This window comes from Chanos chanos, chromosome 8 (assembly GCF_902362185.1).
Source record: "Chanos chanos chromosome 8, fChaCha1.1, whole genome shotgun sequence".
NCBI lineage: Eukaryota > Metazoa > Chordata > Actinopteri > Gonorynchiformes > Chanidae > Chanos > Chanos chanos.
In genome coordinates, this window is record NC_044502.1 from 858,666 (window position 1) to 884,766 (window position 26,101).

The window sequence follows — 26,101 nt, forward strand, 5'->3', positions numbered from 1 at the left end:
TGCTTTCCTTGGAAGCAAACGGTTTTGCTGAGAGTTTCCGCGTGTGACAGTAGGTAACGGACACGCTGCATAGTATTTAGAATAGTAGTCAACTGAAGTTCGTTCCGAGCCGGTTAAAGTAGCCGCTGAAAAATCATAGCCGAAACCCAACAGGACTGTAATAATATTCCAACCGCTGTACCGTCTGTAAATATCACAGCCTCGCGTTGTGGTGACCGTCCTACGGAATGGTGTTTAGATTAACAGTTAAATGACTGCAGGTCCGTATGGGGTGAAGAATTGCATAAAAGCAGTGGGAAGGCACACGTCTCTGGTCACTTCGCGATTAAGTCCATGCCCTCTCTGTGCATACTGACCACAGAAAGATCGAAAAAAAAACTAGTTCTCTCTCTTCTAAAGCGATGTGAATACCTAATTCACTTATAATCCAGCTAACTCGAAATTACTTAAATGTCCAAAAAATTAGCTTCCTTCGTTACAGGTCGGTCCAGCCACAGGATATGTAACGCGTGTTTTAAAAAACGTACAAACACATTTTAAGATCATCTAGCTTACACGACAGTGTGTGTAAACATCACTCAACTAGCCGCTAACCGGACATGCCAATATTACGGCACACATAAAAAAGTCAAAAGTAGCCGGCCAAGGTAAGTTCCAGTTCGATGTGTCATTGCCGTTAAAACTGTTTTTCCCCCTTATTTAAATGATCATTCCGCGCATCTTGACAGCCTGAAAATGGAACCTCCTCAGTAGTCCACGGGCGGCAGAGAAACTTCTCCTGGAAACGTCATTGCGTCATCAGGCTTCACTTCCAATCAACGGCGGGGATTCCTATGATAACCACGGTGACAGGACAAAAACATAAGTATGGCAATGGGGGACATTAAACCCACCGTACTGTTGACTTGGCACAATACAAATCTTCCAGTACTCTACGAAAAAAATAATGTTTAAATAGATGCTGCACATGGACAATGAATTATTTGGTGTCTGAATTCCTGCTGTTGATAAATATTATTCCCAAACTTTCTGATGAATTTCTGAAATGCAGCGAATGACTGAGTGAAGATTTATCCACGACGTGCGAAAATCGACCGCAAGATAAAGAATTTTATTAAAGGAATCCATAGAGTTACAAAACTTAATATCTGACTTAAAATTTGGATATTAAAAAAGCGAGAGCGCGTGTCAGAGTAGGGTGAATTTTCACGAATTTTCCATGGCTTAAAAGTAATCACTCTGATCTACTAATGCACAATGACAATATCCATCGTTTTGTTTTGCTTAAGATGTCAAGAAGCGAGACTCTCCAGTCTGGCTGTACGTGGATAACGATTTAACACAGTTTTTTTATTAACGCTATACCGGAGTAGATATCGAGCTTAATAAAACCTCTGAAATTTGAGCTTTCAAAGCAATTCAGGACATTAACGAAACATTATTGATTTAAATAAGCATTTAACACTGCCCAAATAACGTACAATAAAGCCGACCGTTGGCATGAATACAGCTATGTTCGCCGACTAGCCAGTCATTTAGAAGGCTGGCAAATAACAGCCACAGCACTAAACGGTCCGAGATAATGTTCGCTGGCTACCTTTCTCCGCTCAGTGAGACGTTGATGAAAAATAGTTAAGACGATAATAAATAGATTCGTTTATCGTCACATTAACAAAAAAAGCCGCGCGACTCACTTCGAATTACAGTATCATAAAAAAATGAAAACAAAGATGAGCACCTCACCGTCTTGGGCTCTTGTGTTGACGCCAGTATGCTGGGCCCGACGACTGAGTCACGTGATAGTCACATGATTTTAGCGGGGTTCTCAGCTCGAATGATGGGGGAATCTCCATAGATCCCAGTTAGCAGGAATTCGGTATGGACATCAGCGAGGCGCGGTACGAAACAGACGGCTGTAATGACAAGCAGTGTTTCTCAGTCCATATAACTGTGCAGGCAAGAACCAAGACCGTCCAACAGATTAGTACTGGGCAGTGCTGACATTTGGTTAATGTCATTGATCTGACGGGAAAACCCAGATGCCGTGTGTTGCTGTATTTGTTTAGCTTTCTTTGTGTTACAGGGTAATTTTGTTTTGTTTTCATTTCGTAACAACGTGTATGAATCTTCCAAAAATGCAGTATTACTTAGTGTTGTGTGAATTTTCATGTTATTCTGCATTAAGAATCAGTGTCTCCTGTGTACTGACTGGTTATATCTGTAACAGAGCACAATGGAACAAATCCTATTAGTGAAGTTTTAGTCATGGAATGTCAATACGCACCCGCCCCCCAAAAAAGCCGCCGAAAACTGCAACTACAATCATTGATTTTCAGGGTCTAAGCGGAAAATGCGCTGTAGGTTTGTGCGACAGAGGGAAAGCACCTGCTTTAGCTCTGTAATCAGCTGTTAATGGTGTTAACGTGTTTCAGATAATAACACTCACTCGTTATCTGAAACACGGACATGTCATCAGACCGACAGAAGCAGCCACAGACTATTAACTGTTAGAATGACCCCGGAGACTTGTACGAGGAGCTTTGGTCTGCGTCTCCCTGATTCCTGGCCGTGCATGATAAGAGACATGCCTCTGCTTTAGCCTGTGAGCACAGAGTGGTTGTCAGTGAAGTTCAGTCTGAGTATCACTGCACTGTTGTTCCCTGTTAGTTTGATCTGAAGTGTTTTACACATCAAACCTCTCAGCTCACAGACATGGGTCTGTTTGCAGCAGGCCAGACTCAGGACCAAACTCTAACACACACACACCACATTACACAGCTTTAAACACTCACACACACACCACATTACACAGCTTCAAACTCTAACACACTCACACACCAGATTATACAACCTTAAACTCTAACACACACACAAACACACACCAGATGACACAGTTTTAAACTCTAACACACACACACACTCACACACCAAATGACAGAGTTTTCAACTCTAACACACATACACACACCAGATGACAGAGTTTAAACTCTAACACACACACACACACTCACACACCAGATGACACAGTTTTAAACTCTAACACACACCCGATGACACAGTTTTAAACTCTAACACACACCAGATGACACAGTTTTAAACTCTAACACACACCAGATGACACAGTTTTAAACTCTAACACACACCAGATGACACAGTTTTAAATTCTAACACACACCAGATGACACAGTTTTAAACTCTAACACACACCAAATGACACAGTTTTAAAGGGTGAGAGACTGAGGCTGTTTCTCCATCCTCACGCTGCTGCATGGACATGGGCCTCAAGCTAAACCATTATAAACAAAACAACAACAACAACAACAACAAACAGCTGTGTATGTTTCTGTAGGTTTTTGTTGGAAAATACAACACCCTCCCCCAGAATGTCAACACTACATATTGTACAGAATAAAATCTATAACGGCACTGAATTGTTCAGATTCAGCAGTAGGTCTGACTAGTTAATCCAGTGTAAGAGACAAGCAGACATGTTAAAGAATGTTAAAGAAACTATTACAAACTTATACAGCGCTGTTTAGATTACACAGCCTGGGATCAGATGCGCAGTTTTGATAGATCTCTGTGTATGGTGATGAGTGCGTCAATCAAACAGCGTCAGGGGATTTTAAACGGAAGAGGACGGAAATAATGAGAGAGAGTAAGTAGATAATGAGGAAAGAAAAGTCATTCCTCAGTATCGCTGTAGTCATGTCAGTCGGGATAGAGAGAGTGAGGGTAGGCTTTAAATCAGACTACAGATATCTGTTTATGGAATAATTCAGAGGAAAATACTGTGGAAAGGGAGAGATTTTTGGACGATAGCATCAGTAAAAGCACATGTCATCCCCTTCCGATCCTCAGGGGGGCAGTGGACAATTTTTACTCATTTGCCGTGCGCCGCTGTATGTTGTAACTGAAGGACAATGGCAGCCCACATGCTATTTGGAAGAAGCTTTCGAGCGTTTTCCAGGACAGTTAAAGCCTTCTCACAAACGGTACTGATATGGCTTGAACAATAATTTCAACGAAGTTACCTGCCTTTCTTTGAGCCAGTTATGCGCGAGTTATGTATCAGAGCATTTAGCCTGACGGATGCTCGTCATGTCCGTTAACCTCAGTGTTGTTTTTCCCAGGGAGCTGAACGACTTAATGTCTCCGTTTTCCAGGACAGATCAGCTTTGTTTCGGTTCGTTCTCTACACAGTAATTACCCAATGTTCTGTCCTTTTCCATAACTTACTTTAAGTTACACTCAGTTTTGTCAGTGTGTAAACGTGTCAGATTTCTGTAAGGAAAACGTAAGTGAGTGATTCTGGACTTGATTGGGTTGGACTCTGTCGCGAGTCGTGTGTATGGAGAAGCTGACCTCTCTCTCTCTCCCCCTCTCTCTCTCCCCTTCTCTCTCTCTCTCGCGCTTTAGTCGACCACAGTGTGGACGTCCTGTGGCTCGTGTCCATACCTCATCACTCTCCCAGTCCGTCTCCTCCGCTGCCGTAAGTCTGTCACATTCTCCTCATTTTCTCCAGACAATAAAAACAAACCAAAAGTGGTGAAATGCAAAAGGTTTTTTTGATGTATTTTTTTATCATGTTGTTTTCATGCTGTGTTGTTTTTCATTGTTTTCACATACAGTGACCCCTGTACTGTTGATTGTTGATTTGTTGTAGAAGTATACGGTGACAGAGGAGCCAGACACACTGTACCAGAGGGTATTGGTGCTGGTCAAAGGTCATGACAGGGCAGTGCTGGACAGCTATGAACAATTTGCTACCTTGGCTGCCAAGGAGCTGGGCCTCTCTCTGGGCAAAGTGTGAGTCATTCCATACACCACTGCCACTCTTAGGCTGACCAAACACTCACTGACTGCCACTCTTAGACTGACCACTCACTCACTGACTGCCACTCTTAGACTGACCAAACACTCACTGACTGCCACTCTTAGACTGACCAAACACTCACTGACTGCCACTCTTAGACTGACCACTCACTCACTGACTGCCACTCTTAGGCTGACCAAACACTCACTGACTGCCACTCTTAGACTGACCACTCACTCACTGACTGCCACTCTTAGACTGACCACTCACTCACTGACTGCCACTCTTAGACTGACCAAACACTCACTGACTGCCACTCTTACACTGACCAAACACTCACTGACTGCCACTCTTACACTGACCAAACACTCACTGACTGCCACTCTTACACTGACCAAACACTCACTGACTGCCACTCTTAGACTGACCAAACACTCACTGACTGCCACTCTTAGACTGACCACTCACTCACTGACTGCCACTCTTAGACTGACCACTCACTCACTGACTGCCACTCTTAGACTGACCAAACACTCACTGACTGCCACTCTTAGACTGACCAAACACTCACTGACTGCCACTCTTAGACTGACCAAACACTCACTGACTGCCACTCTTACACTGACCAAACACTCACTGACTGACAGTGAGTACAGTACTGATAACTGTATTCCTGACTGACTGTATCACTGACTGACTGTATTACTGATTAACTGACTGACTATATTAGTGACTATATGACTGTGTGTCTGTGTTACTGACTGTATTAGTGACTATATGACTGTGTGTCTGTGTTACTGACTGTATTAGTGACTATATGACTGTGTGTCTGTGTTACTGACTGTATTAGTGACTATATGACTGTGTGTCTGTGTTACTGACTGTATTAGTGACTATATGACTGTGTGTCTGTGTTACTGACTGTATTAGTGACTATGTGACTGTGTGTCTGTGTTACTGACTGTATTAGTGACTATATGACTGTGTGTCTGTGTTACTGACTGTATTAGTGACTATATGACTGTGTGTCTGTGTTACTGACTGTATTAGTGACTGTGTGTCTGTGTTACTGACTGTATTAGTGACTATATGACTGTGTGTCTGTGTTACTGACTGTATTAGTGACTATATGACTGTGTGTCTGTGTTACTGACTGTATTAGTGACTATATGACTGTGTGTCTGTGTTACTGACTGTATTAGTGACTATATGACTGTGTGTCTGTGTTACTGACTGTATTAGTGACTATATGACTGTGTGTCTGTGTTACTGACTGTATTAGTGACTGTGTGTCTGTGTTACTGACTGTATTAGTGACTATATGACTGTGTGTCTGTGTTACTGACTGTATTAGTGACTATATGACTGTGTGTCTGTGTTACTGACTGTATTAGTGACTATGTGACTGTGTGTCTGTGTTACTGACTGTATTAGTGACTATATGACTGTGTGTCTGTGTTACTGACTGTATTAGTGACTATATGACTGTGTGTCTGTGTTACTGACTGTATTAGTGACTATATGACTGTGTGTCTGTGTTACTGACTGTATTAGTGACTGTGTGTCTGTGTTACTGACTGTATTAGTGACTATATGACTGTGTGTCTGTGTTACTGACTGTATTAGTGACTATATGACTGTGTGTCTGTGTTACTAACTGTATTAGTGACTATGTGACTGTATGTCTGTGTTACTGACTGTATTAGTGACTGTGTGTCTGTGTTACTGACTGTATTAGTGACTATATGACTGTGTGTCTGTGTTACTGACTGTATTAGTGACTATATGACTGTATGTCTGTGTTACTGACTGTATTAGTGACTATGTGACTGTATGTCTGTGTTACTGACTGTATTAGTGACTGTGTGTCTGTGTTACTGACTGTATTAGTGACTATATGACTGTGTGTCTGTGTTACTGACTGTATTAGTGACTATGTGACTGTATGTCTGTGTTACTGACTGTATTAGTGACTATGTGACTGTATGTCTGTGTTACTGACTGTATTAGTGACTATGTGACTGTATGTCTGTGTTACTGACTGTATTAGTGACTATATGACTGTGTGTCTGTGTTACTGACTGTATTAGTGACTATATGACTGTGTGTCTGTGTTACTGACTGTATTAGTGACTATATGACTGTGTGTCTGTGTTACTGACTGTATTAGTGACTATATGACTGTGTCTGTGTTACTGACTGTATTAGTGACTATATGACTGTGTGTCTGTGTTACTGACTGTATTAGTGACTATATGACTGTGTGTCTGTGTTACTGACTGTATTAGTGACTATATGACTGTGTGTCTGTGTTACTAACTGTATTAATGACTATATGACTGTGTGTCTGTGTTACTGACTGTATTAGTGACTATATGACTGTGTGTCTGTGTTACTAACTGTATTAGTGACTATGTGACTGTATGTCTGTGTTACTGACTGTATTAGTGACTGTGTGTCTGTGTTACTGACTGTATTAGTGACTATATGACTGTGTGTCTGTGTTACTGACTGTATTAGTGACTATATGACTGTATGTCTGTGTTACTGACTGTATTAGTGACTATATGACTGTATGTCTGTGTTACTGACTGTATTAGTGACTGTGTGTCTGTGTTACTGACTGTATTAGTGACTATATGACTGTGTGTCTGTGTTACTGACTGTATTAGTGACTATATGACTGTATGTCTGTGTTACTGACTTTATTAGTGACTATGTGACTGTATGTCTGTGTTACTGACTGTATTAGTGACTGTGTGTCTGTGTTACTGACTGTATTAGTGACTATATGACTGTGTGTCTGTGTTACTGACTGTATTAGTGACTATATGACTGTATGTCTGTGTTACTGACTGTATTAGTGACTGTATGTCTGTGTTACTGACTGTATTAGTGACTATGTGACTGTGTGTCTGTGTTACTGACTGTATTAGTGACTATGTGACTGTATGTCTGTGTTACTGACTGTATTAGTGACTATGTGACTGTGTCTGTGTTACTGACTGTATTAGTGACTATGTGACTGTGTGTCTGTGTTACTGACTGTATTAGTGACTATGTGACTGTATGTCTGTGTTACTGACTGTATTAGTGACTATATGACTGTGTGTCTGTGTTACTAACTGTATTAGTGACTATATGACTGTATGTCTGTGTTACTGACTGTATTAGTGACTGTGTGTCTGTGTTACTGACTGTATTAGTGACTATGTGACTGTGTGTCTGTGTTACTGACTGTATTAGTGACTATATGACTGTGTGTCTGTGTTACTGACTGTATTAGTGACTATATGACTGTATGTCTGTGTTACTGACTGTATTAGTGACTGTGTGTCTGTTACTGACTGTATTATTGACTATATGACTGTGTGTCTGTGTTACTGACTGTATTAGTGACTATATGACTGTGTGTCTGTGTTACTGACTGTATTAGTGACTATATGACTGTGTGTCTGTGTTACTGACTGTATTAGTGACTATATGACTGTGTGTCTGTGTTACTGACTGTATTAGTGACTATATGACTGTGTGTCTGTGTTACTGACTGTATTAGTGACTATATGACTGTATGTCTGTGTTACTGACTGTATTAGTGACTGTGTGTCTGTGTTACTGACTGTATTAGTGACTATATGACTGTGTGTCTGTGTTACTGACTGTATTAGTGACTGTGTGTCTGTGTTACTGACTGTATTAGTGACTATATGACTGTGTGTCTGTGTTACTGACTGTATTAGTGACTATATGACTGTATGTCTGTGTTACTGACTGTATTAGTGACTATGTGACTGTATGTCTGTGTTACTGACTGTATTAGTGACTGTGTGTCTGTGTTACTGACTGTATTAGTGACTATATGACTGTGTGTCTGTGTTACTGACTGTATTAGTGACTATATGACTGTATGTCTGTGTTACTGACTTTATTAGTGACTATGTGACTGTATGTCTGTGTTACTGACTGTATTAGTGACTGTGTGTCTGTGTTACTGACTGTATTAGTGACTATATGACTGTGTGTCTGTGTTACTGACTGTATTAGTGACTATATGACTGTATGTCTGTGTTACTGACTGTATTAGTGACTGTATGTCTGTGTTACTGACTGTATTAGTGACTATATGACTGTATGTCTGTGTTACTGACTGTATTAGTGACTGTATGTCTGTGTTACTGACTGTATTAGTGACTATGTGACTGTGTGTCTGTGTTACTGACTGTATTAGTGACTATGTGACTGTATGTCTGTGTTACTGACTGTATTAGTGACTATGTGACTGTGTCTGTGTTACTGACTGTATTAGTGACTATGTGACTGTGTGTCTGTGTTACTGACTGTATTAGTGACTATGTGACTGTATGTCTGTGTTACTGACTGTATTAGTGACTATATGACTGTGTGTCTGTGTTACTGACTGTATTAGTGACTATATGACTGTGTGTCTGTGTTACTGACTGTATTAGTGACTGTGTGTCTGTGTTACTGACTGTATTAGTGACTATGTGACTGTGTGTCTGTGTTACTGACTGTATTAGTGACTATATGACTGTGTGTCTGTGTTACTGACTGTATTAGTGACTATATGACTGTATGTCTGTGTTACTGACTGTATTAGTGACTGTGTGTCTGTTACTGACTGTATTATTGACTATATGACTGTGTGTCTGTGTTACTGACTGTATTAGTGACTGTGTGTCTGTGTTACTGACTGTATTAGTGACTATATGACTGTGTGTCTGTGTTACTGACTGTATTAGTGACTATATGACTGTATGTCTGTGTTACTGACTGTATTAGTGACTGTATGTCTGTGTTACTGACTGTATTAGTGACTATATGACTGTATGTCTGTGTTACTGACTGTATTAGTGACTGTATGTCTGTGTTACTGACTGTATTAGTGACTATGTGACTGTGTGTCTGTGTTACTGACTGTATTAGTGACTATGTGACTGTATGTCTGTGTTACTGACTGTATTAGTGACTATGCGACTGTGTCTGTGTTACTGACTGTATTAGTGACTATGTGACTGTGTGTCTGTGTTACTGACTGTATTAGTGACTATGTGACTGTATGTCTGTGTTACTGACTGTATTAGTGACTATATGACTGTGTGTCTGTGTTACTGACTGTATTAGTGACTATATGACTGTGTGTCTGTGTTACTGACTGTATTAGTGACTGTGTGTCTGTGTTACTGACTGTATTAGTGACTATGTGACTGTGTGTCTGTGTTACTGACTGTATTAGTGACTATATGACTGTGTGTCTGTGTTACTGACTGTATTAGTGACTATATGACTGTATGTCTGTGTTACTGACTGTATTAGTGACTGTGTGTCTGTTACTGACTGTATTATTGACTATATGACTGTGTGTCTGTGTTACTGACTGTATTAGTGACTATATGACTGTATGTCTGTGTTACTGACTGTATTAGTGACTGTGTGTCTGTGTTACTGACTGTATTAGTGACTATATGACTGTGTGTCTGTGTTACTGACTGTATTAGTGACTATATGACTGTGTGTCTGTGTTACTGACTGTATTAGTGACTATATGACTGTGTGTCTGTGTTACTGACTGTATTAGTGACTATATGACTGTATGTCTGTGTTACTGACTGTATTAGTGACTATGTGACTGTGTGTCTGTGTTACTGACTGTATTAGTGACTATATGACTGTGTGTCTGTGTTACTGACTGTATTAGTGACTATATGACTGTATGTCTGTGTTACTGACTGTATTAGTGACTGTGTGTCTGTTACTGACTGTATTATTGACTATATGACTGTGTGTCTGTGTTACTGACTGTATTAGTGACTATATGACTGTATGTCTGTGTTACTGACTGTATTAGTGACTGTGTGTCTGTGTTACTGACTGTATTAGTGACTATATGACTGTGTGTCTGTGTTACTGACTGTATTAGTGACTATATGACTGTGTGTCTGTGTTACTGACTGTATTAGTGACTATATGACTGTGTGTCTGTGTTACTGACTGTATTAGTGACTATATGACTGTATGTCTGTGTTACTGACTGTATTAGTGACTATGTGACTGTGTGTCTGTGTTACTGACTGTATTAGTGACTATGTGACTGTATGTCTGTGTTACTGACTGTATTAGTGACTATATGACTGTGTGTCTGTGTTACTGACTGTATTAGTGACTATATGACTGTGTGTCTGTGTTACTGACTGTATTAGTGACTGTGTGTCTGTGTTACTGACTGTATTAGTGACTATGTGACTGTGTGTCTGTGTTACTGACTGTATTAGTGACTATATGACTGTGTGTCTGTGTTACTGACTGTATTAGTGACTATATGACTGTATGTCTGTGTTACTGACTGTATTAGTGACTGTGTGTCTGTTACTGACTGTATTATTGACTATATGACTGTGTGTCTGTGTTACTGACTGTATTAGTGACTATATGACTGTATGTCTGTGTTACTGACTGTATTAGTGACTGTGTGTCTGTGTTACTGACTGTATTAGTGACTATATGACTGTGTGTCTGTGTTACTGACTGTATTAGTGACTATATGACTGTGTGTCTGTGTTACTGACTGTATTAGTGACTATATGACTGTGTGTCTGTGTTACTGACTGTATTAGTGACTATATGACTGTATGTCTGTGTTACTGACTGTATTAGTGACTATGTGACTGTGTCTGTGTTACTGACTGTATTAGTGACTATGTGACTGTGTGTCTGTGTTACTGACTGTATTAGTGACTATGTGACTGTATGTCTGTGTTACTGACTGTATTAGTGACTATATGACTGTGTGTCTGTGTTACTGACTGTATTAGTGACTATATGACTGTGTGTCTGTGTTACTGACTGTATTAGTGACTGTGTGTCTGTGTTACTGACTGTATTAGTGACTATGTGACTGTGTGTCTGTGTTACTGACTGTATTAGTGACTATATGACTGTGTGTCTGTGTTACTGACTGTATTAGTGACTATATGACTGTATGTCTGTGTTACTGACTGTATTAGTGACTGTGTGTCTGTTACTGACTGTATTATTGACTATATGACTGTGTGTCTGTGTTACTGACTGTATTAGTGACTGTGTGTCTGTGTTACTGACTGTATTAGTGACTATATGACTGTGTGTCTGTGTTACTGACTGTATTAGTGACTATATGACTGTATGTCTGTGTTACTGACTGTATTAGTGACTGTATGTCTGTGTTACTGACTGTATTAGTGACTATATGACTGTATGTCTGTGTTACTGACTGTATTAGTGACTGTATGTCTGTGTTACTGACTGTATTAGTGACTATGTGACTGTGTGTCTGTGTTACTGACTGTATTAGTGACTATGTGACTGTATGTCTGTGTTACTGACTGTATTAGTGACTATGCGACTGTGTCTGTGTTACTGACTGTATTAGTGACTATGTGACTGTGTGTCTGTGTTACTGACTGTATTAGTGACTATGTGACTGTATGTCTGTGTTACTGACTGTATTAGTGACTATATGACTGTGTGTCTGTGTTACTGACTGTATTAGTGACTATATGACTGTGTGTCTGTGTTACTGACTGTATTAGTGACTGTGTGTCTGTGTTACTGACTGTATTAGTGACTATGTGACTGTGTGTCTGTGTTACTGACTGTATTAGTGACTATATGACTGTGTGTCTGTGTTACTGACTGTATTAGTGACTATATGACTGTATGTCTGTGTTACTGACTGTATTAGTGACTGTGTGTCTGTTACTGACTGTATTATTGACTATATGACTGTGTGTCTGTGTTACTGACTGTATTAGTGACTATATGACTGTATGTCTGTGTTACTGACTGTATTAGTGACTGTGTGTCTGTGTTACTGACTGTATTAGTGACTATATGACTGTGTGTCTGTGTTACTGACTGTATTAGTGACTATATGACTGTGTGTCTGTGTTACTGACTGTATTAGTGACTATATGACTGTGTGTCTGTGTTACTGACTGTATTAGTGACTATATGACTGTATGTCTGTGTTACTGACTGTATTAGTGACTGTGTGTCTGTGTTACTGACTGTATTAGTGACTATATGACTGTGTGTCTGTGTTACTGACTGTATTAGTGACTATATGACTGTGTGTCTGTGTTACTGACTGTATTAGTGACTATATGACTGTATGTCTGTGTTACTGACTGTATTAGTGACTGTGTGTCTGTGTTACTGACTGTATTAGTGACTATATGACTGTGTGTCTGTGTTACTGACTGTATTAGTGACTATGTGACTGTATGTCTGTGTTACTGACTGTATTAGTGACTATATGACTGTGTGTCTGTGTTACTGACTGTATTAGTGACTATATGACTGTGTGTCTGTGTTACTGACTGTATTAGTGACTATATGACTGTGTGTCTGTGTTACTGACTGTATTAGTGACTATATGACTGTGTGTCTGTGTTACTGACTGTATTAGTGACTATATGACTGTGTGTCTGTGTTACTGACTGTATTAGTGACTATATGACTGTGTGTCTGTGTTACTGACTGTATTAGTGACTATATGACTGTGTGTCTGTGTTACTGACTGTATTAGTGACTGTGTGTCTGTGTTACTGACTGTATTAGTGACTATATGACTGTGTGTCTGTGTTACTGACTGTATTAGTGACTATATGACTGTGTGTCTGTGTTACTGACTGTATTAGTGACTATATGACTGTGTGTCTGTGTTACTGACTGTATTAGTGACTATATGACTGTGTGTCTGTGTTACTGACTGTATTAGTGACTATATGACTGTGTGTCTGTGTTACTGACTGTATTAGTGACTATATGACTGTATGTCTGTGTTACTGACTGTATTAGTGACTGTGTGTCTGTGTTACTGACTGTATTAGTGACTATATGACTGTGTGTCTGTGTTACTGACTGTATTAGTGACTATATGACTGTGTGTCTGTGTTACTGACTGTATTAGTGACTATATGACTGTATGTCTGTGTTACTGACTGTATTAGTGACTGTGTGTCTGTGTTACTGACTGTATTAGTGACTATATGACTGTGTGTCTGTGTTACTGACTGTATTAGTGACTATGTGACTGTATGTCTGTGTTACTGACTGTATTAGTGACTATATGACTGTGTGTCTGTGTTACTGACTGTATTAGTGACTATATGACTGTGTGTCTGTGTTACTGACTGTATTAGTGACTATATGACTGTGTGTCTGTGTTACTGACTGTATTAGTGACTATATGACTGTGTGTCTGTGTTACTGACTGTATTAGTGACTATATGACTGTGTGTCTGTGTTACTGACTGTATTAGTGACTGTGTGTCTGTGTTACTGACTGTATTAGTGACTATATGACTGTGTGTCTGTGTTACTGACTGTATTAGTGACTATATGACTGTGTGTCTGTGTTACTGACTGTATTAGTGACTATATGACTGTGTGTCTGTGTTACTGACTGTATTAGTGACTGTGTGTCTGTGTTACTGACTGTATTAGTGACTGTGTGTCTGTGTTACTGACTGTATTAGTGACTGTGTGTCTGTGTTACTGACTGTATTAGTGACTATATGACTGTATGTCTGTGTTACTGACTGTATTAGTGACTATATGACTGTGTGTCTGTGTTACTGACTGTATTAGTGACTATGTGACTGTGTGTCTGTGTTACTGACTGTATTAGTGACTATATGACTGTATGTCTGTGTTACTGACTGTATTAGTGACTGTGTGTCTGTGTTACTGACTGTATTAGTGACTATATGACTGTGTGTCTGTGTTACTGACTGTATTAGTGACTATATGACTGTGTGTCTGTGTTACTGACTGTATTAGTGACTATATGACTGTGTGTCTGTGTTACTGACTGTATTAGTGACTGTGTGTCTGTGTTACTGACTGTATTAGTGACTGTGTGTCTGTGTTACTGACTGTATTAGTGACTATATGACTGTGTGTCTGTGTTACTGACTGTATTAAAGAGGAACTAAATGCTTATTGCCCTCTCAGGTCACATGTGTAACCATGTCACTAACAGAACTGCCTTTGTGATTGTGCAGGTCTGAACCACCAAAAGACATTGAAAGATTCACGCTGCTGAAGTCCGTCCACATCTTTAAAAAACACAGAGTGCAGTACGAGATGAGGACACATTACAGGCTGATCGAGGTGAGACTGTTCACCCGCACTGACATGACCGTTCACCTGCACTGACACTGACGTGACCGTTCACCTGCACTGACGTGACTGTTCACCTGCACTGACACTGACATGACCGTTCACCTGCACTGACGTGACTGTTCACCTGCACTGACGTGACTGTTCACCTGCACTGACGTGACTGTTCACCTGCGCTGACACTGACGTGACCGTTCACCTGCACTGACACTGACATGACTGTTCACCTGCACTGACATGACCGTTCACCTGCACTGACACTGACGTGACTGTTCACCTGCACTGACGCTGACGTGACTGTTCACCTGCACTGACATGACCGTTCACCTGCACTGACGCTGACGTGACTGTTCACCTGCACTGACGCTGACGTGACTGTTCACCTGCACTGACATGACTGTTCACCTGCACTGACATGACCGTTCACCTGCACTGACACTGACGTGACTGTTCACCTGCACTTACCATGACATGAGGAACAGGGAATAAGAGTGTTTACAGTGGCCACACAGTGTGGGTTCAATGTGAATAATGTCAAGACACAAGATTTGTATAAATATTCTTAGTTAAACATTACTGTTAAAGCATATTGCACTGACTGCTCACATGTCCCGTTGGATGTTTAAGTAAAATCTCTCTCTCTCTCTGTCTCTCTCTCTCTGTCTGTCTCTCTCTGTCTGTCTCTCTCTGTCTCTGTCTCTCTCTCTCTCTCTCTCTCTCTCTCTATCGCTCGCTCGCTCTGTCTGTCTGTCTGTCTCTCTCTCTGTCTCTGTCTCTCTCTCAGTTGGAGAGGTTAACAGGCAGTACGGCACAGGTGTATTTAGAATACATTCAGAGGAACCTGCCTGAGGGCGTGGCTATGGAGGTCACTAAGGTGGGTCTGTGCTCATTAATGGAATAAATAAATGAACCCAGACACAGGTGAGTGTGTCTGTCAGGACTCTGGTGGTTTGAAGTGTGAGAAGGCGTAGTTCACATTGACCCCCAAACTGCAGCAGTGCTGTGGACAAGGTAAAAAAAATCCCACTGTTTTCCACAGGTTGGTCTGTGGACTCCAGGTGACTGTCAGTAGGGTTAGGTATCATTTGGGTTTTTTCTGATGCTTTTGCTAAAACGATACTTTTGAAACGATGCTGGTGCCGAAATGGTGCCTGAACCAATACTTAAACACAAAAAAAAAAATGGTCGACGACATTAAAGAACAGCTTTTTTTTATTTCTAAGGCAAATCTGACCTTCAAATTAAACAATATATTAACTTAGCACCTTAAATATATAAATATAAATAAATACAAAACACTTAACAACTTTACAGATTCACATAATAAATAAAACCTAAGCCAACGATAATAATTTAACACTAAACAGTTACAGTAATAATAACAGCAAAATAAATTTTGTGTTGGAATTCTTCTTATTCTACATTCTCCAGATTCAAACTTCAGAAGTTCTTTTGCAGAAATATCATATTTGCTTTCTGCGACATGTTGCATCACCTGACCTGAATACCGTGTGCTGATTCACTGAAGGAATTTGTCGGGTCGTAGTAGACAGAGAGAACCTCAGTCCTGCTGGTCTGCCTGTTAAAAACACTGTGGGTTTGAAGACCAGTTGCCCACCTTGTAAATGGCCTCTTCCCAGTCAAGGCCTTTGTTTTCAGCACACAGCATTCTGGGGAAACAACAGGAAATGCCTCCTCCGTGACAGGGGTCGTAAAAACACTTTTTTTCTTTTTTCGGTATTTTCCCCATATTTCACCTGAACATTACGATGCCGATACGCAGTGTGCATATACAGACAAAGGTTTCTATGGTAACTGGATTCACTCGTGATTGGCTACAGGGAGCACCACAGAGATGTTAAAAATGTGATGAGTGACAGCAGAGCCACGAACAGCCTGTCATCTCTCAGTGGGCGGATTTTGAAACAGTGCCACCTGCTGGTGAGGAAACGTAAAGACACAGTGTGAAGTCATGGGGACACAGCTGAGTGGAGATAGTAATGAGTCAGGACTGTCTCAGAAAACACAGCAGTGCTTAATCTGTGTTAATCTGAGAAAACACAGCAGTGCTTAATCTGTGTTAATATGTGAGAGATATTCTTTATATCATGGTGAAGGTGCAGGTCAGATCTGTGACCAGTGGACAGTTACACTGCGTCTGTTCACCGTAAGTGAAATCGCGTCACAAATAAAGAGGTGCTCATTTTGCTTTGCATTCTCATCTGGGAAACTGATTATTGTCACCAAAAGACACGACATGTTTACAGAGCACAGCTGTGTGCTAGGGCAAACGGAGGCCATTTCATCAGCCATTTCCACTCTGACAGAACACAGTAGACCTCTGGACTGAAGCCATGAGTGTTTGACTGAGTTTCTTAGCATGTTGCTCTGTTCTCCTCTCTTCTCAGACTGCCCTGGAGAAGATTCCAGAACACATCCAGAAACCAATGTGGGGAGGGGAGGATCAGGAACAGCCCAGTCAGTGAGGGGTGGAGCTGACCTCTTGTTGGCTGGTTTGGTTTGGGTGGAGGGCAGATTATCAGTGTGGACTGATCCAGTCCTTACCAGCCCACGGAAGAACATTACATGCAAAAAAACACTGTACAGAACTAGGTCCGCGTGTGTGCTTCACAGGAGCACGTGTGTGTAGGTGTGTGTGTGCATGAGGACCAGTGGACAAAGTTTTTTTTGTTTGTTTGTTTATGTTTATATTAATGATGTGAAATACTTTGTGTCAGCTTTGCCCTTAAAGACTATATGAAATATACATGAAAAGTTATTTAGGGGGCCTGTGTAATAAAGGTGTCGTTTTTAAAACCATATGTTTATCATTGTTTATTGTCATGGAGTCACTGGTTTTGACACTTCATCACTGTTGGTGTAAATCAGTGATATTGTCTGATCGCTGTGGTTTTGGGCTGACTACACAAATCCTTAACCTTAAATAATATATCTATTGTCTAAATCACACATACAAACACACACACACACACGCGTGTGTGTGTGTGTGTGTGTGTGCGCGTGCGTATACACACATGTTTCAGCTGAGAGGCAGTGACTGAACTGGCTTCAGTCAGAGAGATCATATTAAATATATAAGTGAAATATGCACATGCTCTCGCGATCTATATTTTTTTACGATCTATATTTTATTTGATGACCCAGCTGAAATTCGTGGTCGAGAGAAACCCATTCTGTAAAGTCACACAGACAGACACAGGGAGAACAAGTTTCAGATCACTTTAAAACACTTTTAATAAGGATGAATGTACAAAACAGCTTTAGAGTGAGAAAAGTGCCCTTATCCACACATAAAGGAACCTTATTCTGACCATAAAAGCAGTATTATTACTCATTATTATTACTCATTATTCCTCATTATTATTCATTGTCAGGTAATATACCGACTTACTCTTCTCTCTCCTCAGGTCCACTGAGTTTTTTTACTCTGAGGTCTTTCACACTGAGTTTTTTACTCTGAGGTATAGGTGAGGGCATGGACAGGGTTGTCTGTTGTCTGTCTGTCACACAGCTCTCTCCTGCTCTCTGCCCGTGACTGACAATCACTCAATACAAACAGAACCAGACTCATCTTTCTCTGACTGATGACTCATTCTGCACTTGCTCTCTCTCTCTCTCTCTCTCCCTCTCTTTCTCTCTCTCTCACACACACACACACACACACACAGTGGAGCATGCAACAAAACACTGAGTTTTGTTATTTACTTATTTTTCCTATTGTTCAGGTCATGTACAAATACTCACAGATATTCTTAGTATTTTTAGATTTATGTCTTTATATGTGCCAGAACAGCCAAAGGCGTTCCAAGGCATCATTCGTTTTGACAACACAAAGACATTTTTTTTCTCATTTTGTTTAAGTCTCGTGGTCTCACCTGCTCAGAGGAGGAGGTGCTGTCTGGCACCATCAGCGTCGTCTCCCCTGCGTCTGAACTCCTGCTCGTGAAAAAAGACTTCGCTCTGTTCAGGGAGAGGAGGGAGTAGGTGGGGTTGGGAGAGTGGGGGACACACATAAGGAGGCTCACCTTGGTTAGGCGGGGGAGGGAGCAGAGCACCGCGCTGTTTTGGCTGCAGCAGAGGAGGTGAGGGGAGGCCCGCCTCCACGTCCAAGCACGACTATGATCCCCTTCAGGAGACAACAACAATCAGGCCAGCAGCGGCGTTAGAGGAGGGAGCAGCAGCAGGAGCAGAAAAGCTACTCAGCAGAGAAGGAGTCACTCTCAGAGGAGCAGAGGAAAGAAAGGAACAAAAGAGGAGCAAAGAGAGGAGCAACATCTGTTTGTCCTGAGGAGCAAAAGCCCAAGCAGCCCCTTTCACACCCGCTCACAGAGCATGTCTGTGATATCAGTGAGGACTGGCGTCTTCTGTGACTCAGAGGAGACCGGGCGTGGCCAAATCTCAGAGGAGACCGGGCGCGGTCAAATCTCAGGGGAGACTGGGCGTGGTCAAATCTCAGAGGAGACTGGGCGCGGTCAAATCTCAGAGGAGACCGGGCGTGGTCAATCTCAGAGGAGACCGGGCGTGGTCAAATCTCAGAGGAGACCGGGCGTGGTCAAATCTCAGAGGAGACCGGGCGTGGTCAAATCTCAGAGGAGACTGGGCGTGGCATGTGTGCCTGGATTAGACTTTTACTGCAAATTTACAGCTAAAACATGCCTTTGTCCAGGTCTTAAAATCACTGTATGACCAAATGACTCTTGACAACTTTCTTTTTGTCTTTAGGAATGTGAATTACTTCAGGAAAAGCTTTTTTAAAGGTGACACTGTTAGAGATTCACAGCGGCACTGAATGCATAAACTACAGGAATGACTCCCTGTCATTTCAGACGAGTTGTCATCTTTGAAATTTATTTAATTTTAAAAGAAAAAGACATACAAAGATTTAGCAAGAAAATTCAAACAAATAAAATTGTGTTATTTTTACATTTTGGATCATTTTATGTTTATGAAAATGAATGTTTATATTATATTTGTGACAAGTACGCAGTAACACCTGGTCCAGTGGAACACATTAAGAACACTGTTGGTCGCTAGCGGTGGGGATGCTGAGCCAGCGGCCGGCGGTGAGTCAGTCACAGAAATGTGTGCTAGCAGGAGAACGTGTGTGCTAGCAGGAGAACGTGTGTGCTAACAGGAGAACGTGTGTGCTAGCAGGAGAACGTGTGTGCTAGCAGGAGAACGTGTGTGCTAGCAGGAGAACGTGTGTGCTAGCAGGAGAACGTGTGTGCTAACAGGAGAACGTGTGTGCTAGCAGGAGAACGTGTGTGCTAGCAGGAGAACGTGTGTGCTAACAGGAGAACGTGTGTGCTAACAGGAGAACCAGAGCGTTCTTCAGAGTGACAGGAGACTAAAGAAAATAAAGTCTCAGAACTGTTAAAATCTCAGTACTCTTAGATCTCAGTATTGTTAAACTGTCAGCACTGTTAAAATCTCAGTATTGTTAAAAGCATAAACCCGGATTCATCAGTATTTACATTTAAGATCAGTTCAGTTATTTCATATTTGGATGGACTGCCTCTTTGCTCAGAGGAGGAAAGGAAAAGTGTGCTCCCTACTCAAAATCTCTCTGCTGGAAACAGTGGCAGCTTCAAGAGAGTTCCACATTCCGTATGTTACACATGTCCCCTGACTTTGCTCTTTCCAATGCATCTTTGAGCCCTCTTTCCAAGTCCATGGCCCATTTTCTTTCACTCTCATTAACACAGATTTCCCAGTGTTCTTGGTGCACTAACTTTAAGAAAACTTGCACATGTGCAAATCTCAATCTGTGTGCTGTGTTACAATGACAACAACTCAAGTTCAGTTTCTCTTTAGTAATGCACTGAGGCATGTCTCTGATGGATCTGTATTCTCTAAGACTCTCGGGGTGGTGTAGAAAGGCTGCAGTCTATGCCTGTTTTTCTCACAGGAAGAAACGGAATTTAAACAAACAGTAGAAAAGAGAGTTTAATTTATTTTACCTTTATTTTCATTCACGACTACGTCAAAGCCGAGAACTCTTGACCAAATGTACATTTACAAATTCCACAGAACCTCTGTACAGCAAATCAAACTATGAGAACACTGCAAAATTTAACACCAAATACTTTTCTGTTAACTGTTCTGAAGAAAAAAACTTCTGTAATTTGCTTTGACATACAAATGAAATAATAGAATTATATATATGTATATATATATACATATATTGATATATTCACATTATATTGTGTTTAATATTACAAAATTTCAGACCCATTTCTTTGTGATAAAATATTAATGGTATCCACAGTAGGGATCTCTGAATAGAAACATTTACTGTTTACAATGGCAATATTTATTTACTTTATGTAGCTGCACATTAATGATTTTAAAAAATTGTAATCTTTGAATATGAATTTGAATACTGAACTTTATTTCAAAAAGTGCAAAAGTCCGTAGAGTTCTTGCTAAATATTCATTACTGAACTTTTTTTTCCTTTTAAAGAAAACAAAAAAACTACATCCATATAACAAAACTGAAACGTTTAAGAGGTTTGAGGAGCCCAGAAACATCGACCACAATAACTCTTTAACGGAAGGGCAATTTTAATTTGCTTTCTCTTGCTCAAATGAACCTTTTTTTTTCTCTGGAGTCTAACATTGTCAGCGCCACGCAAACCACACCACATGTAAAGGAGATTAATCTCTACGTCCCCCCCTCATACAGTCCTCCTCATACAGTCCTCCTCATACAGTCCTCCCTCATACAGTCCTCCTCATACAGTTCCTCCTTCATACAGTCCCCCCTCATACAGTCCTCCCTCATACAGTTCCTCCCTCATACAGTCCCCCCTCATACAGTCCTCCTCATATAGTCCTCCTCATACAGTCCCTCCCTCATACAGTCCTCCTCATACAGTCCTCCTCATATAGTCCTCCTCATACAGTCCTCCCTCATACAGTCCTCTCTCATACAGTCCTCCTCCCTCATACAGTCCTCCTCATACAGTCCTCTCTCATATAGTCCTCCTCATACAGTCCCCCCTCATACAGTCCCCCTCATACAGTCCCTCCCTCATACAGTCCCCCCCTCATACAGTCCTCTCTCATACAGTCCTCTCTCATACAGTCCCCCCTCATACAGTCCTCCTCATACAGTCCTCCTCATATAGTCCTCCTCATACAGTCCTCCCTCATACAGCCCCCCCTCATACAGTCCCTCCCTCATACAGTCCTCCTCATACAGTCCTCTCTCATATAGTCCCCCCTCATACAGTCCTCCTCATACAGTCCTCCTCATACAGTCCTCCTCATACAGTCCTCTCTCATACAGTCCCCCCCTCATACAGTCCTCCTCATAGAGTCCTCTCTCATACAGTCCCCCCTCATACAGTCCCTCCCTCATACAGTCCTCCTCATACAGTCCTCCTCATACAGTCTCTCCTCATACAGTCCTCCTCATACAGTCCTCCCTCATACAGTCCCCCCTCATACAGTCCTCCCTCATACAGTCCTCCTCATACAGTCCCCCCTCATACAGTCTCTCCTCATACAGTCCCCCCTCATACAGTCCTCCTCATACAGTCCCCCCTCATACAGTCCCCCCCTCATACAGTCCTACTCATACAGTCCCTCCCTCATACAGTCCTCCTCATACAGTCCCCCCTCATACAGTCCTCCTCATACAGTCCTCCTCATACAGTCCTCTCTCATACAGTCCCTCCCTCATACAGTCCTCTCTCATACAGTCCCTCCCTCATACAGTCCCCCCTCATACAGTCCCCCCTCATTCAGTCCCCCATCATACAGTCCTCCTCATACAGTCCTCCTCATACAGTCCTCCTCATACAGTCCTCCTCATTCAGTCCCCCATCATACAGTCCTCCTCATACAGTCCTCCTCATACAGTCCCCCCTCATACAGTCCTCCTCATACAGACACTCACAATCTCAGGATTTTAGTTTCTGCAGTGTTTGACAGATAATCTGCCTGGGGGGGAGCATTGTTCAGGGCAGTGCCGTAACAGGGGTAGGAGTGGGGCGTGGGGGGGGTGTCATGGACACGGCGGACCCCTGCCAGTGGCCCAGCGGGACTCTAACGGAAGAAGTTTTGCTTTAAAGGGGGGCTGCATTAAAAGCGTCGGACACCAGGGGGCGCCGGCCAGCGCTGGCCCCTGCCGGGAGGAGGGTGAGGTGGCAGAGGGGCTGGTCCATTGTGGTAGCTGTGTAAAAGGATAGAAATCACACATGTTTGGCTTCGGATGTTTGGTGAACCACTGAACTGTTTTTGTTCACCTGCCATGAGGCATTGGTCTGTGCGTGTGTGCGTGTGTCTGCATGTGTGCGTGTGTGTGTCTGTGTGTTCTTGGCTGATAACACTTCCACACTTTCACACAGTTTACAGGGGCAGCATGCATGTGTCTGATTCCAACAGGATCTCTCCCTTTGGTTGGAACCTGGCACACACTTCATCCTAAAGCATCACCCTCACGTCCTCTCTGTGCTGTGCATGAACACGGCGCTGTATGGAAGCGCTGAGGCAGACATCCTAAAGCATTACCCTCACGTCCTCTCTGTGCTGTGCATGAACACGGCGCTGTATGGAAGCGCTGAGGCAGACATCCTAAAGCATTACCCTCACGTCCCCTCTGTGCTGTGCATGAACACGGCGCTGTATGGAAGCGCTGAGGCAGAGGGGTCGGGGAGAGGACAGGAGAGGCCGGTGAGTGAGTGAGTGAGTGAGTGAGTGAAGAGGAGGTGGAGGTTGAAGGAGGAAAAAAGAGACTGGGTGTGGTTCTTACCCTCTGGGATGGAACTGGCGGGGGGGTCCAGGGGGCATTCCACGGCCCCGTGGGTGAGGGGGGCGACCTCGGAATCCTGGGTGCCCCAAAGGAGGAGGCGGAGGTCTAAAAAAGACACAGATAGACCCTGGGTGACTTTTTTAGATTGTTAGGTAATGTTAACAAATATTCACTGTAATGTCTGTCGTCGACATAAATCAATCCGGTAAACTGGTAATCATCTCTTTCACTTATGCTCTTTAACCAGGCAGCTCAGGCTGACACACTGACCTGTGTATGGAGGGGTGGGGGCCCCTGAGTGGCATGGGCGGGGGCATGGGTGGGCCCATACCCATCGGACCGTATCTCCCTCCCCGACGGTAGTGCATATCTGGGTACGGGCGTACCCTTCCCATGCCTCCTCTAAAGCACACAGAACACACTCAGATCATCCGTCATATTCCATATCAGTGCAGTCAAAATCATCAAAGTCGCTTCTTCTAAAGATCTAACTCTCTCACTCAGAACTGCATTAAACTGGACCAGCCAAATCATACAGGACTAACTCTCTCACTCAGAACTGCATTAAACTAGACCAGCCAGATCATACAGGACTAACTCTCTCACTCAGAACTGCATTAAACTGGACCAGCCAAATCATACAGGACTAACTCTCTCACTCAGAACTGCATTAAACTGGACCAGCCAGATCATACAGGACTAACTCTCTCACTCAGAACTGCATTAAAACTTGAAACAGAAAACTGGACCAGCCAAATCATACAGGACTAACTCTCTCACTCAGAACTGCATTAAAACTTGAAACAGAAAACTGGACCAGCCAAATCATACAGGATAAAAACCCTGAGCTTGTTTGAGAGTGTGTTACTGCAGAACTGCCCAGGCCAACCTCATGGGTCCAAACCCATTCGCGGTCCCGTCGCTGCCCCGCCCCCTGCCTCGACCCGGTGGCCCGAAACCTTTCATCATCATCCCTCTCCCCCCGCGCCCTCCTCTGCCCATCCGACCCCCTTTGGCGCGACCTTTGAACCCCTGAGCCCTGGAAGCAGAATAGTGGACTTTAGGTGGCTTTGTGGTTGATATGGAAATGCTGAGGATTTGACGTGAAACCTTTCAAACAGTGTAAAGGTGTGTAGAAGGGGACGGGCACAGGACGGGCCTGGGTTTGTGTTCTGGTGAGTCCAGGCGCGGTGCTGCCCTCGCCAGGCTGTCTGTGGTCTCTGTGACCTGCACTGTCTCTGTCTCCGTCTCCATCTGGGGCAGAAAACCAAACATACAGCTGGTGTAAAACACAGATCACACACATCTCTGACACATGATTACCTCCTGCTTCATCTCCCTCCGGTTCAGGACACTAACACCTTCCACTGAACATCCGTCTGCTACTAACTAACAGCGAGTGGACGGCTACTCTGTTCAGTACGTTTGTCTATTCAGTACAACTGCACCGATCTTCCCCCGGTCAGTATCCCAGAATCCCAGCATCCAGTCTGGACCAGTTCCACAAACACACTAGTCACTCCATCCATTCTCACCACTGCTCAAAAACTCCATCACTCTTTTTTAACCAACTCTCTCACACCCCATTCATGTTCCAGAACTTTTCCTCACCTGTACCCGTTCATTCTGTCCATATTTCTATCACTCTTTTCCATCAGTCACTTACTCCACATTTCACTCCATCACTGTCTTAATCACACATTCATTCTCTCCACCTCCATCACTGTCTTAATCACACATTCATTCTCTCCACCTCCATCACTGTCTTAATCACACATTCATTCTCTCCACCTCCATCACTGTCTTAATCACACATTCATTCTCTCAACCTCCATCACTGTCTTAATCACACATTCATTCTCTCCACCTCCATCACTGTCTTAATCACACATTCATTCTCTCAACCTCCATCACTGTCTTAATCACACATTCATTCTCCCAACCTCCATCACTGTCTTAATCACACATTCATTCTCTCAACCTCCATCACTGTCTTAATCACACATTCATTCTCTCAACCTCCATCACTGTCTTAATCACACATTCATTCTCTCAACCTCCATCACTCATTCTCCTTTTCATACTGTCTGTCACAACATTTCACTGGTTTCACTGGTTTAAGAGTGTTTCTGTTCAATATCAATATCTCAACCTCCATCACTCATTCTCCTTTTCATACTGTCTGTCACAACATTTCACTGGTTTCACTGGTTTAAGAGTGTTTCTGTTCAATATCAACCTGCTTTAGACCCTGCCATGGTCCTCGCTCTTCTCTAATCTCTAATCTCTAATCCTGCAATGCGTCCCTCTCTCTACCACTTCTT

At 42.4% G+C, this 26,101-nt stretch overlaps 1 protein-coding gene across 1 annotated transcript; it reads left to right on the top strand.

The window, feature by feature from the left end:
• Nucleotides 1-3,930: 3,930 nt before the first annotated feature.
• On the top strand, nucleotides 3,931-17,768 carry mrps10 (mitochondrial ribosomal protein S10). Its single transcript, XM_030782475.1, has 7 exons — nucleotides 3,931-3,995; nucleotides 4,134-4,186; nucleotides 4,420-4,492; nucleotides 4,667-4,809; nucleotides 14,881-14,989; nucleotides 15,783-15,872; nucleotides 17,407-17,768. Exons 1-7 carry the CDS (start codon nucleotides 3,936-3,938, stop codon nucleotides 17,482-17,484), a joined length of 606 nt encoding a protein of 201 aa, XP_030638335.1. The 5' UTR covers nucleotides 3,931-3,935; the 3' UTR covers nucleotides 17,485-17,768.
• Nucleotides 17,769-26,101: the final 8,333 nt, after the last annotated feature.